Genomic DNA, 16,500 nt, shown 5'->3' on the forward strand with positions numbered 1-16,500 from the left:
CCTTCCCTATTTTAGTTCAAATAGACAGGCCCCAAGCTGCAGAAGGCGTATTGCAAATGGATCCAGCCCAAGCGTTCATACACTAGGGGCTATGCTGGTGAGATTAATAATCTTTCTGTTGTGCAATTACTGAGAATGAACCTTTATTTCTAGTGATGTGCTCTTGCTCTTGAATGTCTGCAACCCACCCCCTAGTTGGCAATAGTTCTTTTATATCTTTTTTTAATCCTCTGACATTATGTGCCTCTGTTTTAATGCTAGAGAAAATAGGGTGCTGCCAGGATTGAATGCATCCCACATGTTCCAATTGTGTTTTCATGTGAATTTGACCTCTGATACACAAAATTCCTATCTTGCAGTGTGCACATATGTGAGCCATTTCTGAAAGGGGGGGAGAACAGAACTCTGATTCAGCTGAATGGAACATTCTTATGTAGTGACAGTCAAAGGAATTTTACATTAACTACCATGTAAATTTATGAGTCACTTTTATCAAATAAATGTTCTTTTTATATGCTGAGATTGCTGGATTTTTTGTTTACTTGTTTGTTTGGTTGGTTGTTTTTAAATATGGAAAGGATAAGAGATAGCCAGTGTACTTATATTTTAATTAAAATTCAAACAAATATATAAATAAAAAAAAAACATGGAAGGTTATGCACTTTAGGAACTAAGTTCTAGGGGAATTTTTGCAATTCAGGTGAACTGTTTTCCCTTGCAGCACCTTTGCTACCAGGAAGTTCTGTAGAGACTGAAGATTCCAAACTTTGTATAAGCAAGCAGGAGTACAAAATTGAAAGGAGGGAGAAAAGCTGTTTATATTCTTTGTTTCTTTTTTTCCAGTGTACTCTCCACCATGTTTAGCGTGGATGCACAGAACTACATCACAGGTGTGGCTATTTACCTAGATAATGAATGCTTTGGAACAACAGTCCCACATTGCAAAAGCAAGGCTGTTCACCACTTAGAGAATCAGTACACATTCTCACCCTATAGCATTAACACGTCAATCTAGTTCAATCACAAAAAAGAAACTTGCCTATTTTAAAGTTAAAAATACAAATTAAGTTTTTGTTTTTAACTCTGATTTTTTTTTTTTTTTAATTTCTGACAGAGACCGCTAGATAAGCAGTGCTCTGAGCAGCCAGATTTTATGGCAATGTCACACTGCAACACAATCAAACCCGTAGATCTACGCTTGATTTTTTAAACAAAATCTGATATGAGCATGGTTTCCCCTAATTATGTTATTTGTGTTATTTGCAAAGACAGCTATTTCTACAGATTTATTTTTTTTTTTTTTTTATAATACAATTCTTCCTAGAATGAGATGCCACCTCTCCATATCCCACAGATGTGGTGCATTCCCAATCTACCCCATGACTGGCTATGAGGAGTAGAAATATCTGCTCTACAGGAAGCTTCTAATAGCACGTGTCCTCCAACAAACAGTGCTACAGGCCCAATAGCAATGCATCTGCAGTGACCGCAGGCAGCTCCTAGCCTGCAGCTGTGGGCTGATCACCCACTAGTGGCAGAAGCGCATTAAGAATGCTTCCAGCTCTGATGATCTAGCTCAGTTTCATCTGAAGGGAATCCATATCTTGTGCTATGAGACCGTTTGCTCTGACCTCTTTTTGGTTCATAACCCAAAGCACAGTAAATTGGAACTACTTCATTTCAACAGCACATTTCCAATTCAGCCTAAAACCCTCGTGCAGAGTACGCAAGAAGATTCTGAGTTTGTGTGTGTGTCTTGCCTAAACCAGACTGACTGCAGGTTCTGAAGCCTTGCCCATTAGGCTATATAACACCCAAGTCCTATCATAGATAATCCATTACTGTATTTCTGGAATAATCAAATACTATTAAACTATAACAGCCTCACTTGGTCACTTCTTTTGCATAAATTTATTATGAATCAATAATGTTCAATTAACAGAGCCTCAGTCCCATTCCTCCACAACAAGAAATTACCAATAAACTTCCTTTACTAGTACTATTAATATACTTCAGCTCTCAGACCTGCAAGGATGGTAATACCTCTGAGGTTGTTCAAAGGTGGAGAAGAGACTGACAACTAAGGACATGAGGTCTTTACAAGAGAATATGCATAATTCGCTTCGATTGACAATGATTTACTTCACATAGAGCTGAAGGTGAAAACATAAGTATTGTAATAGCTAATATATGACTTATTTATATATATTTATATATATATATATATTATTATGTCATGACAGTTACAGAGGTGTAAGAATGCCTGTGATAAAAAGACTAGATCACAAATCCTCCAGCGCAAAAGCTGGATATATTACCTTCTACTTTACAGCTCTTACCTCCTCCCATCTAAGGCATTTTATGATACTATTCTGTTCTTCTGTCAGTCATGATCTGGTTTGGAACTTTCGTAATAACTATACAGCCAAATAACTGCTTGATCGAGCAATTACATGGATTCATGACTATAAGAACAAATGTGAGTTGTGACCCACTTTTTGATCTCTTCTATTAGCCAGGCACTATGATTTTCTTAAGTTTATTTCTGTATACTTTGTATATTTCTGATGCTTTTCAGAAACACAACCACAATGGTTGAGATAAAAAATTCCAGCTGTGAGAAATTTCACTGCAGTTATTCTAGTGGTTTCCTTTCATTTAAAAACAAACAAACAGAAAAATAAAACAAGCAAACAAATATTATTTGCATTTTGTATTTGTTTAACTCAAGTTTCTTTAAATCAAACCCCTATATTCCCATTGAAATTTTGATGTATATTTCTGGGGTTTGTACTCATTCAACCATGGTATCATGGTGGGAGATATTCTTATTGGATGACCTGATATGACCTTTCAATTCCTTTTTCTGGGGAAAATGCTACTCTCCAGTAGGAGGCGCAGGGGAATTCCAGATGGAAAGATGCCCCCAGACATTTTGTAGCCAGAGGTTACATTTTTATGTAATATCTGACTTCATATTTTTATACAATATCCTAGGCTGTAATGGAATGTTCTTCTGTGGTACCAAGAAAAATTTCTTGTAAGGCTGCATTATATCAAGTGTAAAATCTATATTTGAAAAAAAAAGAAAAAAGAAGATAAAAAAGAAGAAAAAAATTCCCCTCACATAAAATATCTAGTTAGTTTAGCTGTATATATTTTCTGTAAATCTATACCAAATGGCATAACTGAAATTACTTTTAGTTCTTTAGTAGTTCTGTCATGTTCTAAACCACATTATTTCATGTGGAATATCTCAATATATTGATAAGTGGTAGCTCTGAACAGAAGTATAAAGCCAGGTTTTTCAGGTCCCTATCTGCAGGCTATTGGTCATTCTAAGGATGAGTGGCATTCAGTTTTTCCTTTATTGTGGATATATTTTAAAGACATTATTGTTGTTGTTTGCTTTTAATGGGAACTCTCATGTTCTGGGAACTAAAGTTTAAAGTCCTTTCTGTTTGGGAAAAATTTTGTTTGGGCAATATTTATTTTACTTTCTATTGCAGCATGTTCCCTGTTTCCTATTTCACACATGTAATAAGGAAATCATTAATAAAACCACTCTGCAGGATATTTTAAAGCAATTTCTTCTATGATCTTCGTCATACATGTCTCTTCTTTTTCCAAGTTTTTATAACACAGTAGTTACAATGTGACTTTTTAAGTCAATTACACCCTGCTTAGAACTTTTTAACATTTATCTATTTTGTGTTTTATGGAAAAAACAACAACAACAACAACAACAAAGGAAGTGATGTATTTCTAATCTCCATATCTTTTTTTTTTTTTTTTTCCATCAATTTTTTTTCTCTAAGCTGATATTCATTTTAGACTAAGACTCAGTCTTCTCTTGGGAATCGCTTTCTAGTAACTTTAATAATATTTAATTGTTTCCAGTAACCTCTATTTCCACTACTCCTTGGGGGCCTTTGCCCTTTTCATTGCCATAGACAAAAGGAGATGTGAAAGTACAGTCAATACTGTACTTGCATTGGATTCTAACTTCTACATGGAAACTCCAATACCTAGAAACATCCTGGATCTTTGGGTGTATGAAAGATCTGCAGAGATAAAGCAAGAACTGTTATGCATCCAACATGGCAGAGAAGCCTATCGACAAACTTCTGACTGGAATACAAAGATTTCAGCATTTTCTCATCCTAATTTAATGCACTTTTAGGAGACATATTTGTCTACCCTGTCTACTAGTCAGATGCATGTACTACCACTGTGCTAGTACCTTTGGTCCAGGATCTCCCACACCTTTTGGGCCTGCTGGTCCTGGAGGGCCTGCTGGTCCTGGAGGTCCCTGGTACAGGAGAGGAATAAAGCATGTCAGTACCAGTCCTAAAGAAGTAGTACTTATGTTCTTCCATATAGAAAAAAATTTCAGCAGTAGTTATTAACATCTCTGTTTCTGCTGTATTTTGTCGAGTGCATAATATTTCCAATGTGTACTGAGCATCATAGTTAGTCCCAGGTGGAAACCAAAAAAGACTACCAGAGTGGAGGAAAATAAGTCCTGCTCCCGACTTAAGAATATCAGAGCTGTTCTCAGCTGAGAAACCAGTCAGAAAGCAGATATTGCTCCATGATTCATACACCACATCTGGGATACCAGAGCTGATCCATTAAACCTGGGGGTCAGGCAGAACTAACATATTTTGATTTATTTGTGTTGACAGCCTGTTTGCTGAACTTCCCATTCAGTCCCTCACAGCCCCTTCAGCGGTCCTTCATGCTGTTGGAGGCATCCCTACCCTCCCTTTCAGCATTCAGATGCCAGATCTCTTTGCTCTATCAGAGCTACAGATCCTTAACTACATATATCTTGTTCGTGTCCACGAGTGATTTATAGAGTGGGATTTTCCAGACCATGGGGCACGCAAAGGTGGAAACCTATAATAAACATAATAAACATCAGGAATACTACTGCATACTGAATACTGTATACAATACTGAAGCTTTTTTTTTTTTCTGTTTTTTTTTTTTTTTTTTTTTTTTAATTATTTAGTCAGCAATAGCAGTGCAGCATGCACACATCCACCTAAGTTTGCCATCCTGTGACTGATGACTGGGCAAACTACAACCAGCCTTTGGGTAGCTTTATTAATCAATGGTTACCAAACCGGGCTGATCTTGAATTCTTTGATTATTTAGGAACGAAAAGTTTTCAGTCTTTCACTAATCTCTTTGATTCTGTATCTACTGATACTTTTTTCTCCCACCTAGCTTAGACAGAAATCTTGTAAGGTTTAAAACTTAGTTGCTACGATGCATTTTAAGGCCAAATAATATTTTTTCAATCATCTATTTGCATCACTGTCTTTTTTATTATCACCTTTGCATTTGCTTTTTGGTTTATCTGGGATAATGATAGGGGTTTTCATTTCATTTATTTGTATGTAGCCTGTTCAATGGACCTGGGTCCAAAACTGGCACTCCTTGACCTTCCAAAGAGTCTCGAGCTGGTCTAGTGTCACCAAGTGCTGTGAAATGTATCAGGTACATAGCATTTCTCCAGGAATTTTGAGTGAGTACCCTTTGAACTAATTCTGAATCCCAAAGGGAAAGGAGGGCTGAGATCTCTTCCCAGGATCAGTTTGAATGACAGGAAATTGGAGCTGAGCCATGACCTATTTGGAAGCAATCAGGTCCCACCTCAGAATATTTGGGAGAGCTCTTGTGGTTGTAGTGTGGAAAAAGGTTGGATTACAGACGTGGCGAAAGAAGGATGGCAACAGTATTCACACCTTCTAGTGAAAGATTTGTCAAACACATCTGTGTGGCTTTGGATGACTGATATTTAGGATGATAGGCCCTTGTGATGGATGTGCCAGGTGGAACACTCAGGTGTTAACTCCTTCAGTAGCTAACCATCAGGAAAGCAAGAGGAGGGGGAGGAGGAATCTTCAAAAAAAGATAACTTGACTCCCCCTGGTATGAGAAGCAGCTGAAAAAACAAGGCAGTGAAGTCTCTAAGATTTGGCCAAGAAGATGTTACTAGAGATATTGAACAAAAAAGGAAGGAAGGAAGGAAGGAAGGAAGGAAGGAAGGAAGGAAGGAAGGAAGGAAGGAAGGAAGGAAGGAAGGAAGGAAGGAAGGAAGGAAGGAAGGAAGGAAGGAAGGGCTTCAAAATATATGTGAGATACTTAAATAAGCTAAAGAGTGAAAGAAAAACTTAATTACATTCAGTTAATTAGTTAAATAGAGAGCATACACAGAAGTAGTAGTAGTAGAAGCAGAACACAATGTACAGAATCTAATTACAAACAATAAAAAGTAGAGAATTAAAATTAAACTTACAGCTTCACCTTTGTGGCCATCACCTTTTGCTCCACGGGGTCCAGGTAGTCCAGGCAGGCCCTGGTTACCCTAAGTACAAAAATAATAAATCAGGCATTGTGTCAGTATCTGGATCATCATGACGTAACTGTAACAAATATGTGAGGAAACTGTTTAATATCCTTTTGGAAATATAGAATAGCAGTCGCCAGCTTTTCCAATTTATTTGCAAAGCTCAGAATTTTTTGTGCTTTTTTTTTTATCGTGGTTTCAGTTGATCAAATTAAGCTTTTAGAAGAATAGGAGGTCTCATTATGAAATCATCAACATCTAGATTTGTAGTTGCAGAGAGAAATCTTCAGAATATTACCTTTATCTTCAGCCAATTAAAAAAAAAAAAATCAAAAAGTTAAACATTTGTGACTTTGAGGGTAACAGTCCCGAGTTTTGAACAATTAAATCAACAATACTGAAACACAGTATGCTAACCGTAAGTTATATTATGTAGCACATTTTGTGTTTCAGGGAAATCACGTTGGTTCTCTTATGCAGTAAACTAAAGCTGCATTTTACAAGGAAAATAATTTAAAGAAATATAATCAATAATATGACATATTTATTTTCTCATAGCTTAGCCTAAAATGCCTTGTATTAGGAGACAATTACTCCTTATGTTCACTCTTCCAGTGACTCCCACTAAAGATTTTATCCATTTGCAAAACCTCAGTGCTTCCTTTCACTACCAGAGAAACCAATAGCAGTCTTCTCTTCCTTCATTTCAGCAATCATTTTCCTGACATTTAATGAGTAAGTTAACCGAGCTTGTACTAGACTGTTCCTTGCAGAACCAAGAAAGAAAACGTATTACTTTAAGGTATCCCTCAAGGTATGTTGACAGTCTATAGTATTTATGTTCGTATGTGCCAGTTGGAAATCCTTATTGATACTCGTAAGACACACACCCAACCCATTCCCAAGCACAGTATGCATATGTCCATACAAGGAGCAGTGTGCATCCTTCACTCAGTCCCAGAGAACCAAGAAAGGTAAATGGGCTCTGTTGCAGATTTTTGGAAGGTCAGTTGTTAATATACATAAAGATAAAACATCCTGAAGAACAATTACATGCAAATAGCATTCCTCTCCCCTGAGGAATAAAAATAGATAAAAATAAAAATAGATAAAATTAGATAAATAATTCCAATAAAAATAGATAGGGGAAGGGAAGGGAAGGGAAGGGAAGGGAAGGGAAGGGAAGGGAAGGGAAGGGAAGGGAAGGGAAGGGAAGGGAAGGGAAGGGAAGGGAAGGGAAGGGAAGGGAAGGGAAGGGAAGGGAAGGGAAGGGAAGGGAAGGGAAGGGAAGGGAAGGGAAGGGAAGGGAAGGGAAGGGAAGGGAAGGGAAGGGAAGGGAAGGGAATTACAAGTGACTGAACAATGCTATTTTATCAATGTATTTCATCAGCATATTGTGCCTGGAAATTTCTGCAACATACAATACTTCAAGAAACTAGAGATGGATTCCTGACAAGCAGCTCAGACCTCAGGGACTGGTCTGTATGAGTCTCTCTTATTGTACAGTCCAAAGGGATAATTTCACTGAAAGATTTTAAAGGCAAACACTTGAATCTTACCACCAATTTCAAACTGCAAGAGCCCTGGGAGATGTTTCTTTATGCTTCCTACTTTCCAAATCATGAAATTCCAACTCAGTTCTGAGAGAATTTAACAATGAGTGTGCTTTTAGTCCATGAATAGCTTTATAATGGAAAACCAATTTACCTCTTCCTCATTCTTAATACCCATAGTTCTTACATTATGGATAAAATAAAAAATGTTTTAAAAACGTTTTGTGACATTTTTTTAACAAGAATAGAAATCATGGATCATGAGTTCATCTTTATTTTTACTTCCAATTCTAGTGCAGTAAAAAAATGCCAAACAGATGTTTTCATTTAATCTTACCAGACCACTGTAAATACCAAATACATGTTAACACATTATTTTCTTTCAGAACTGGGATTTTGTCAAGTAGCTGGTTTTGCCATTAGTAGCATAGCTATAAATCTACTTAAGTCATAAATCTACTGCCAAATCTGCTGGACGAGACAGTTCTTTAGTCCAGATTATTTAGTTGTTTTTGTGCTTTTTGTTTTTGTTTTAATAGCTGCATCCAAAACACAATAGAGATGGACAGGGAGAACTTCCATGATTACTGTTTCCCACAGTTTTGTGGGATCTGGATAACATAATCCCAGTGACTCACTGCAAGTCAGTGCACTGCCAACAAGGCAGGTGCCACTGTTGTCACTGATGACATGCTACATTAATTCATCTACATTGCTTTCCTTCTCAGAGCAGGTTGTAAAGTCATGTCCTGAAGCAGTAATGTAGAAGCAGTTGCTTCTTCACTCTTAAAAACAAACAAACAAAAACACAGTATATAAACATACATTTTGTGCCCATGGCTTTGACTGTCTGTAAACATTACCATGTGTAAAAAACAGGAAAAAGTTTCAAGAAGTTTGTAGATGAGATTCTACATATCCAGCAGGAAGAACAGGACAATGTTATTATTAAGAAAAAAAAAAAGTTATGGCATGATCAAAACCTAAATGATTAAGTACTGGACTGGACAATTAAGTCTCATTTATCACTTTGTTTTATGGAAAAACAGAGTGAATTAGCATTCCAGATTACAGACAAAGTAAATCATTTTACTGTTGTTGAAAATTCAAAAATACAGGCTACTGCATGCATCACTGGATCAATACTGAATATATAAATGTGCTATCCACCACCCTCCAGTAAGGGTGGTTAATCTTGCCAGTAAACCATTAAAGGCTTGCACAGTGAGCATAGCATAACCTGCAATAGACTACTGCACCCCTTTGCCAGTGTTGAAGTTAAAAATGTAAAGGATTTGACCAAGTAAAACCCATTCTGTAACCTATACACAAGTAAGTGTTAGGAGATCAATTTTTAAAATCCATTATTTTGTGTTTTACATATGTTTTTGAAATTGCAGGGTTGGTAGTTCTGAAACACCACTGTTAAAACAGATAATACCTGTTCGCTCCTACTCAAAAAAGTGTATATTGTTCAAACAGAGGCACCAAAGACAACATGAGGTAATGAAAGGTGGAGATGAATTTCAAGAGCTACCTTCTTAACGAAGGCTTCATGAGGGAAATTTGCAGAATGAGGTACACTGTACTATTTATTTAATATATTTTGAGTTTTTTCTTTGAAAAGAATATAAGCTTATTTTAAAGCATATACTTAAGTTGGGATGATAGAAAAGTTGAAGAATTAGTTGGTTACTTTCCTGAGAAAGATGTTCAGGCAGTTTATACATTTTCACAAGAGCTTTGCATTATGTCTCACATTTCTCTGCTTTCCAACTTTTGTCTCAAAATTCCTACCATTGGTCCCATTATTGAATTTCCAGGAAGCCCATCGTCTCCTGGTGGCCCCTTGGGTCCTGGATCTCCCTATCCAAAAAGAAATAAAACCAAAGACATTTTTGTTATTTTTGGTTTAATATCAGTTTAATATAATATTTTATTATTTTCAGCTTAATATTCCATTCCTTCTGACAGTGACATGACTGTTGCTGAACTAGGTAATATGAAATCAGCATTTCTAGAGGAAGTTTTTAACATCACAAGCTAAGCACAGACTGGTGTAAGGCTGGTGTAACCTCGTTTCTGCCAGAGGACAGCAAAGAAATTCAAAGTGCTGGCAGACAGGATATGTTCAGAAAGGTTACAGATGCAATGGCACACCATTTCAAAGTTGCAGGCTCCACAGACTTCTACGAAGACCCAGGAAGTAACTTGCATTTTTCTTCAAATATTGCCAGAATAACTGTTGGCAGTCCTAGCTCTGCCAGTGACTTTCCTAGAAAGCAACGAGGCTTAAATTTCACTTTTCGTATGTTAACCCTTGGTTCCTGATGTTTAATCTAAGGCAACAGATGTTTCACTTTACATTAAGGATCATAAAAATAAAAAAGATGGTTTTCAATGAAAGTTTTCCTTTTTTTTTTTTTAACAGTAATGAGAAAGTCAGTATTTCAGGACTTTCACTAGGGAATGAAGATCAAAGGTTCTATCAAAACCATGGAACAGCTGTAACCATGAGAGGAATATGAGAAAAAGCAGCTATCTAATGTTACTGTCTCTGTATTGGTAACAGCATAATGGTTGTCAAGGGAAATGAAACTCAAATCCCCAAACGTGGGTGTAGCTTAAAATAAATAAATTTCCAATTGACACAACCTTGTCCAGGGGTTAGACATCTAGTGATCACCCACTACTACAGCAAATACTTGGAGATGTAATAAATAGACCTCAGACCATGACAACTCCCAGCACTGAAAAACATGCAGTTTTCCTGCACAATAATTTTATAATGCCTTGTATTCTTTGAACATCCTGGTAGTGAAACAAATACTACTAATCACTGTACTTTCCACAATGCAGAGAGAGTATGGACGTGCATAGCTTTTTATATTTTTGAGCAATTGGCATAAACATAGGTGATATTTATTGAAACAAAGGTATAGGTATTACTATGGAACTAAATAGGCAATTTTTCTAAAAATCAACTTACATAGTATAATTACCCAAACTAATTGTTTTGATGCATTAGTCACTGCATACAAAAGGTCTGACATAAAATTTAGTGAAGAGCCTGAAAACACTTTTACAGACTCCAGAGGACTTTGGATCATGGCTGGTCTGCTAAGAAAGTGGTATGAACTGTACTGAACTGAATAAAAGAGTGAAAAAGATAATGAAGTCTACAAAGTTATTATTATTCAGCAAGAATGTCATCAAAAGGCTGACTTACATGTCTTCTCAAAAATGCCACATTAACCAGAAAAATGGCACCATGTCAAGAAGGCAGACGGGTGTTCTGAAACCTGCCTTCATGCAAGTCATGTGTTATAAGATGACACTTTTATTTTCCTGACATAATGTTTGGCACGTGGCTATGATTTTAAACCTATATAAGAGAAATGGAGCACCTTGCACTCCTTTTTTTCTTCTCTGTGGTTCCATTTTTACTGCAGGTGCACCCTGAGCTTCTTCCATTCTCTCTTTTCTTCATCTTCCATACACAAACAAGTCCAAAACAAATCCTAGTCCCCTGGGCTGTCCTGTTGCCAGGCTGGTAAGTACATTGTGTATACAATATCTACATGTGCATGTGTGTAGGTTCACATATATTTTTACAGAAGAAGAAAATTGGGGATGAAGTGACTCCAAAGTGGATGGATATCCAGTAGTGATTATTACACCAAAACTGAAGAGCAACAATTAATGCTGAAATTAACTGGGGTATTATAAAAACAGCATTGATTCTATCCATAAAATAAAAATGTGGGCAATAATGAATATTCAAATGGTTTTAATGCTAAGTCAGCATATTTCACTCAGAAGGACAATTCATGCCCATTTCAGGTACATTTCAGCCATAGATAAAATGAGATAGATGTAGCTCTAGGTATCTGGCGTATGATATTTCATTTTAAATAGAAAATACAGTCCAGTTATTCACTTGGAAGTAACATACAAACAATCACCTCCAAAAAAAATTTCTACATCAGCATATAACTCCCTGGAAGTGTCCATAGACACTTTTCTGCAGGGGCTTACAGCTGCTTTCAGGAAATCTTTAGTCTTTACAAGAAACAAACAAACAACAAAAACAAACAAACAAAAAAAAAACCACAAGCATAAGTAAATGTGAAATAAGATGATTTCAACATGATTAATTTCAAAGGAAGACACCCACTAAGCCCAGCACCATGTTAAATGGCTTCCAGACATACTTCATTAATTTTTTGGTACTTTTCAGTACTCCTTACCTTTAAAATTCACTCAGATTTGCTACTTCCAAAATAAATTTTAACTCATTTAGTTTACATTCTTTAACTTTGACAGAAATGTGCAATAAAAATTTGCTGATCTCTGGTCTCCAGCAAATATACAGATAATCACCTTTGGTCCAGGTGGCCCCTGAATAGATGATCCAGCTACTCCAGGTGGCCCTCTCTCTCCTGGTTCACCCTGTTACAAAACAGTATCACCTACATTTAAACAGTTTCATTTTCTGCACAAGTAGATAAAAGTTTTTTCAACACTTCACATTATAAAAATATGTGTAAAGCTTTAGGTAAAGATGGAAAATATTTGGGATAAAACAGTCAACTTTTTTCTCTTGTGGTTCAAGTTTCAAGCTTTAAATAACTATTGGTTGAACTGCGTATCTGATTTTTTTTTAACTGTAATTATTTGTGTGTGTGTGTGTGTGTCTCACTTACAAAGCCAATGGAATAACCAGAATGCTTGGATTTTTTCAATTTCCTCTCCATTAAGAGACACACAAAATTATTATTACACACAAAATACTGTAATAGAAAGTTAATGTTTCCAAGTCAAAATCTGCAAAATGCTTGTCCTTAGAAATTTATCTTCTCAGTGCTTGAGCATAACTGTAAGGTCTATAATTATATGATTACCTGTTATTTTTCTCCTTAGGACTCTTATTTCATTCAGGACAAACAGGAAAAATGATGGAATTACTTCTGCTTTTCCTTTTTTTTTTTATTTTTATTTTTGTGTTGTCTCAAAGCAACAGACATTTGAGAAATCTGTACATTAAATATATCCAATAGATTCTTGTACGATGTACAAAATGAAGGGTTACCCTGAAAGAACAAGCTTACTTTTGGTCCAGCTGGGCCTTGTACTCCTTTATAACCAATCAGTCCTTGGGATCCTTTTTCTCCTGGGTCACCCTAATGGAAACAAAGCTTTTGTTTAAATCACAACAAAGGTTCATTCACAACTGCATGATGCCCACTATTAGAAAGGTATTTAGATACTTCGCTCCAAGTGAAATCCCACTCATTTTTAGAATCTGCCCCAAAAGTCCCAAATTTAACTAGGTAGGAGATAAAAGCATTAGTTTGTCTACACCTTTCCAGGCTTTTAATTTCATATTTAGAAACCTAATTAGTCACCTAATTTCCTTTAGTTCCTCCTCTTGCCCTATCAGCATACTGAAATAATTTTCAGTAACCTAACTTTAATGAAAATTCTGTGCCAAACATTTAGAAAACCTCTACTGTCTCATTAACTTTACTGTCTATGTTCATAGTCTGATTTTCCTGCACTTGTTCAGGCTAGGGATCATATCTGTCTCCTTTAAATCATCAGTTAAAAGGTAATTGCAACTTAAGATATAACGAATGAAAAAAATATGCAAGAATTGGAACTATTACAAAAGAAGTCCTTCTAAACTTTATAGTGCTTCTCAAGTGTGCATGCTAAGACATACCTTCTGGCCTACATCTCCTTTGCCAGGGGGTCCTTCTGGGCCTCTTGGACCTTGATCTCCCTTTTCCCCCTAACAGAGATTAAATGGTTAGTTTTTATTTAATTCATTGTATTGATTCCATCAATGATTGGACTTACAAAGTCTGCATAAGTACTTTCCCAAAAAATGTCAGTTAAAAAACTGGTCGAAGAAGAAAATATTCTATCTTTTTACCTCCCACCCCCAAACCTCCTACAATCACATTCCTTTTGCAGTAGAATTCCATGTGTATACTCATATGTGGAAGATAAATGTTTGCAAAGTTATTAGAAACAGTCTGCTGACCAATTCTGAGACAACCAACTTTTAAGAAGCAGTAATTTTCTGCATTTCTATAGCCAAAGGCCAATCCAGGCTTCAAATATTAGCCAGAAACATTGCTTCAAATAATTCACAAATAATCTGCATATTACATCATGCTAAATATTTATATATAAATATGTATATTTATATATATATAAATATATGAAAAAATATTTATGAATAATATTGGTCAGATTAGGGTTTCAGAAAACCTGCAGGTAATACAGAAAATGAAAAATAGATTAAAATGAAGTTTTAACTTCTATCTCTGATACAAGCTGTTGATGGATGTGTTATTATAGAGCCTGCTCATGATACTGGTGGCTACCATTTCTGTGAGACAGTTCCCACCTGCAGAAAACTGCTATAACATCTCTGTGCCCACTATTCACTGCAGACATCCAACTGTTCTTTGCATTGTCCTGAATACACAAGGTAGCTGCTCAACTCTAACATTTTCAGTTATAATTAATTACGACAGCAATAGTACCAAGATGATCATGAGAATGGCAATATGTGAAAGAAAAAAGAAACCACAGCATGCCCAAATAAAGAATCTAACTGTAACCTTAGCTTAACATCTACTCTGTGTTCTGATGTATCTTCCTGATACACTGAGAGGTTCATTTCTAAGCACTTTAATAGCAGGTGATTTCATTTTTTTTTAATTAAGTAAAACCAGAAATGTTATGTATTTATCCATAGTAGGAAGCTTATGGCCTCAGACTGTCACTTGTCAAACTCTTACATGCACTGCCCTTGCAGCTGAAAAAAATGTGAAGTTGCATCCTTAATAGATGGTTATTAGAGGTATTCAGCTACTTTCTGATTAAAGACAGTCAAAAACTGTTAATTTGCTTGCACTGAATCATGTTCAGTTCATCAGTTCAATATGTTGGGCAGGTGTCACCCTCATTTAAGAGCTGTACAGCAGCAGAGTTTGGAGACCACTGGATGCCTGCAGCCATTCAACAATCAGCCAAAGCACTGAGTTTTGCTCACTCAGCAGCTCATTTTATTTGGATAAAGTAGAATTAAAAGAGAAAACAACTTTTTACTTGGAGAGCAACTTTTTACTTAGGCAAATAATGATAGGACATTTTTTTGCAATATGGCTGAGTTTCTCTTAAAATCTCAGAATTTCGATTGGAAAAAAGGAGCCCTGGTTTCAGTGTTTTCTTATAGTTTCTGTACCAGGCTAGGGGACTTCAGCCACAGCTCACAACCCTACTAGATGGAGGGTTACCGTAGGTTGCACCAACTGGAGCCAGACTTCTAGGTGTCAGGAAAAAATCTAAGCAGGCCATAAGACACAAGCTATCTGTTCTCCAAGAAGATTGTGAAAATTAATGAAAATCAGTAGCCCACAAAAGGCAGGACAGGTAAAACATCTACAGATTCAGATGGCAGCCACTGTTTATAAAATCTGTTGGAAACTTTCCAACTAGCATACTCACTTTTCCCTAGCAGAACTATTGCCCCATGCCCTCCCCCAGGATGAACTGCTTGTCACTACATACCTGTAAACTGATAAAGATTGAATTTGGTATTCTTTCATCTATAGCTTTTACATGCAGAAAAATATATTTCCTTACCTTTTCCCCTGCTTTTCCAGGGTCTCCCTGCACCCCTCTCTCTCCTGGGACTCCTGATGGACCTATATCTCCCTTGAAGAAGAATAAATAATTGCATCTACACACATCATATTTTTATTATTATTATGTAAAATATTTCTAACAGTGCGCTAAAATATTAATTCATTACATACAATATTTTTGTTCAAGTAAAGGTTGTTATCCCCAGTTAATTATTCTATAGAGCCAGAAAAATGTGAACTTTAAATTTCTCTTAAAGCCTTCCACCTACTTCTTAAATCTTTGTTTTATATTAAATAAACTTGCATTTTTCAGCAAGTAAAAACATGAATTAAAACTATTTGTTATTCTGTGCACAATGATAATGTGATAAGAATGCAATTTACTTGAAAAGTCAAGCATTTGGGATTGAAGAACTGGTCAGTTGGACTGGCCTGTCCAATCTAATCATTTCTCTCATGAATCTACATTACAGTCTTTGGTTTACCTGACTTAATGATATTGCATTGCATGAGGTGAATGATGCTCATAGATTGGCTTGTACCCAAAATCGTGTTGGTTAAAGACTGCCTCTCTTGTTGTATAAACTGGTCTAGGCATTACTTTTAAGACAGACCTTGACACAAATTGTTGAAAATGTCATATGAACTACTCCTGCAACATGCTTCTTCCATGATCCTTGGAAAAATCACTGAAATCAAAATATCCATGTTATTTTAGCCAATTTTTGGGGAAGCCCTACTTGAAATGTCAAGGATCTGATATACAGGTTTCAAACTGGCAGCTGAAGTCAAAGCTGTAAATGTTTACCACCTCTTCTAACACACAGGCAGTATGAGCACTGCTGTCACACAGACTTTTTTTTTCTTTTCGTTTTTAATCACTGCAGAGGAACAGAGATAGTAGAAGCCTTCCAGAAGGCTG

The 16,500-nt window shown here is 36.2% G+C and overlaps 1 protein-coding gene across 1 annotated transcript in view; it reads right to left on the minus strand.

Moving 5' to 3' along the window:
• COL28A1 (collagen type XXVIII alpha 1 chain) overlaps positions 1-16,500 on the minus strand; it is a 66,866-nt gene that overhangs the window by 17,996 nt on the left and 32,370 nt on the right. Inside the window, exons 19-25 of the mRNA XM_032182138.1 lie at positions 15,577-15,648; positions 13,640-13,708; positions 13,026-13,097; positions 12,298-12,366; positions 9,712-9,780; positions 6,311-6,379; positions 4,244-4,312 (exon numbers count right to left, since the gene is read on the minus strand). Coding sequence (XP_032038029.1) covers positions 4,244-4,312; positions 6,311-6,379; positions 9,712-9,780; positions 12,298-12,366; positions 13,026-13,097; positions 13,640-13,708; positions 15,577-15,648 — 489 coding nt within the window. The remainder of the gene's footprint in view (positions 1-4,243; positions 4,313-6,310; positions 6,380-9,711; positions 9,781-12,297; positions 12,367-13,025; positions 13,098-13,639; positions 13,709-15,576; positions 15,649-16,500) is intronic.

The sequence above is a fragment of the Aythya fuligula genome, chromosome 2 (genome assembly GCF_009819795.1).
Source record: "Aythya fuligula isolate bAytFul2 chromosome 2, bAytFul2.pri, whole genome shotgun sequence".
Taxonomy (NCBI): Eukaryota; Metazoa; Chordata; class Aves; order Anseriformes; family Anatidae; genus Aythya; species Aythya fuligula.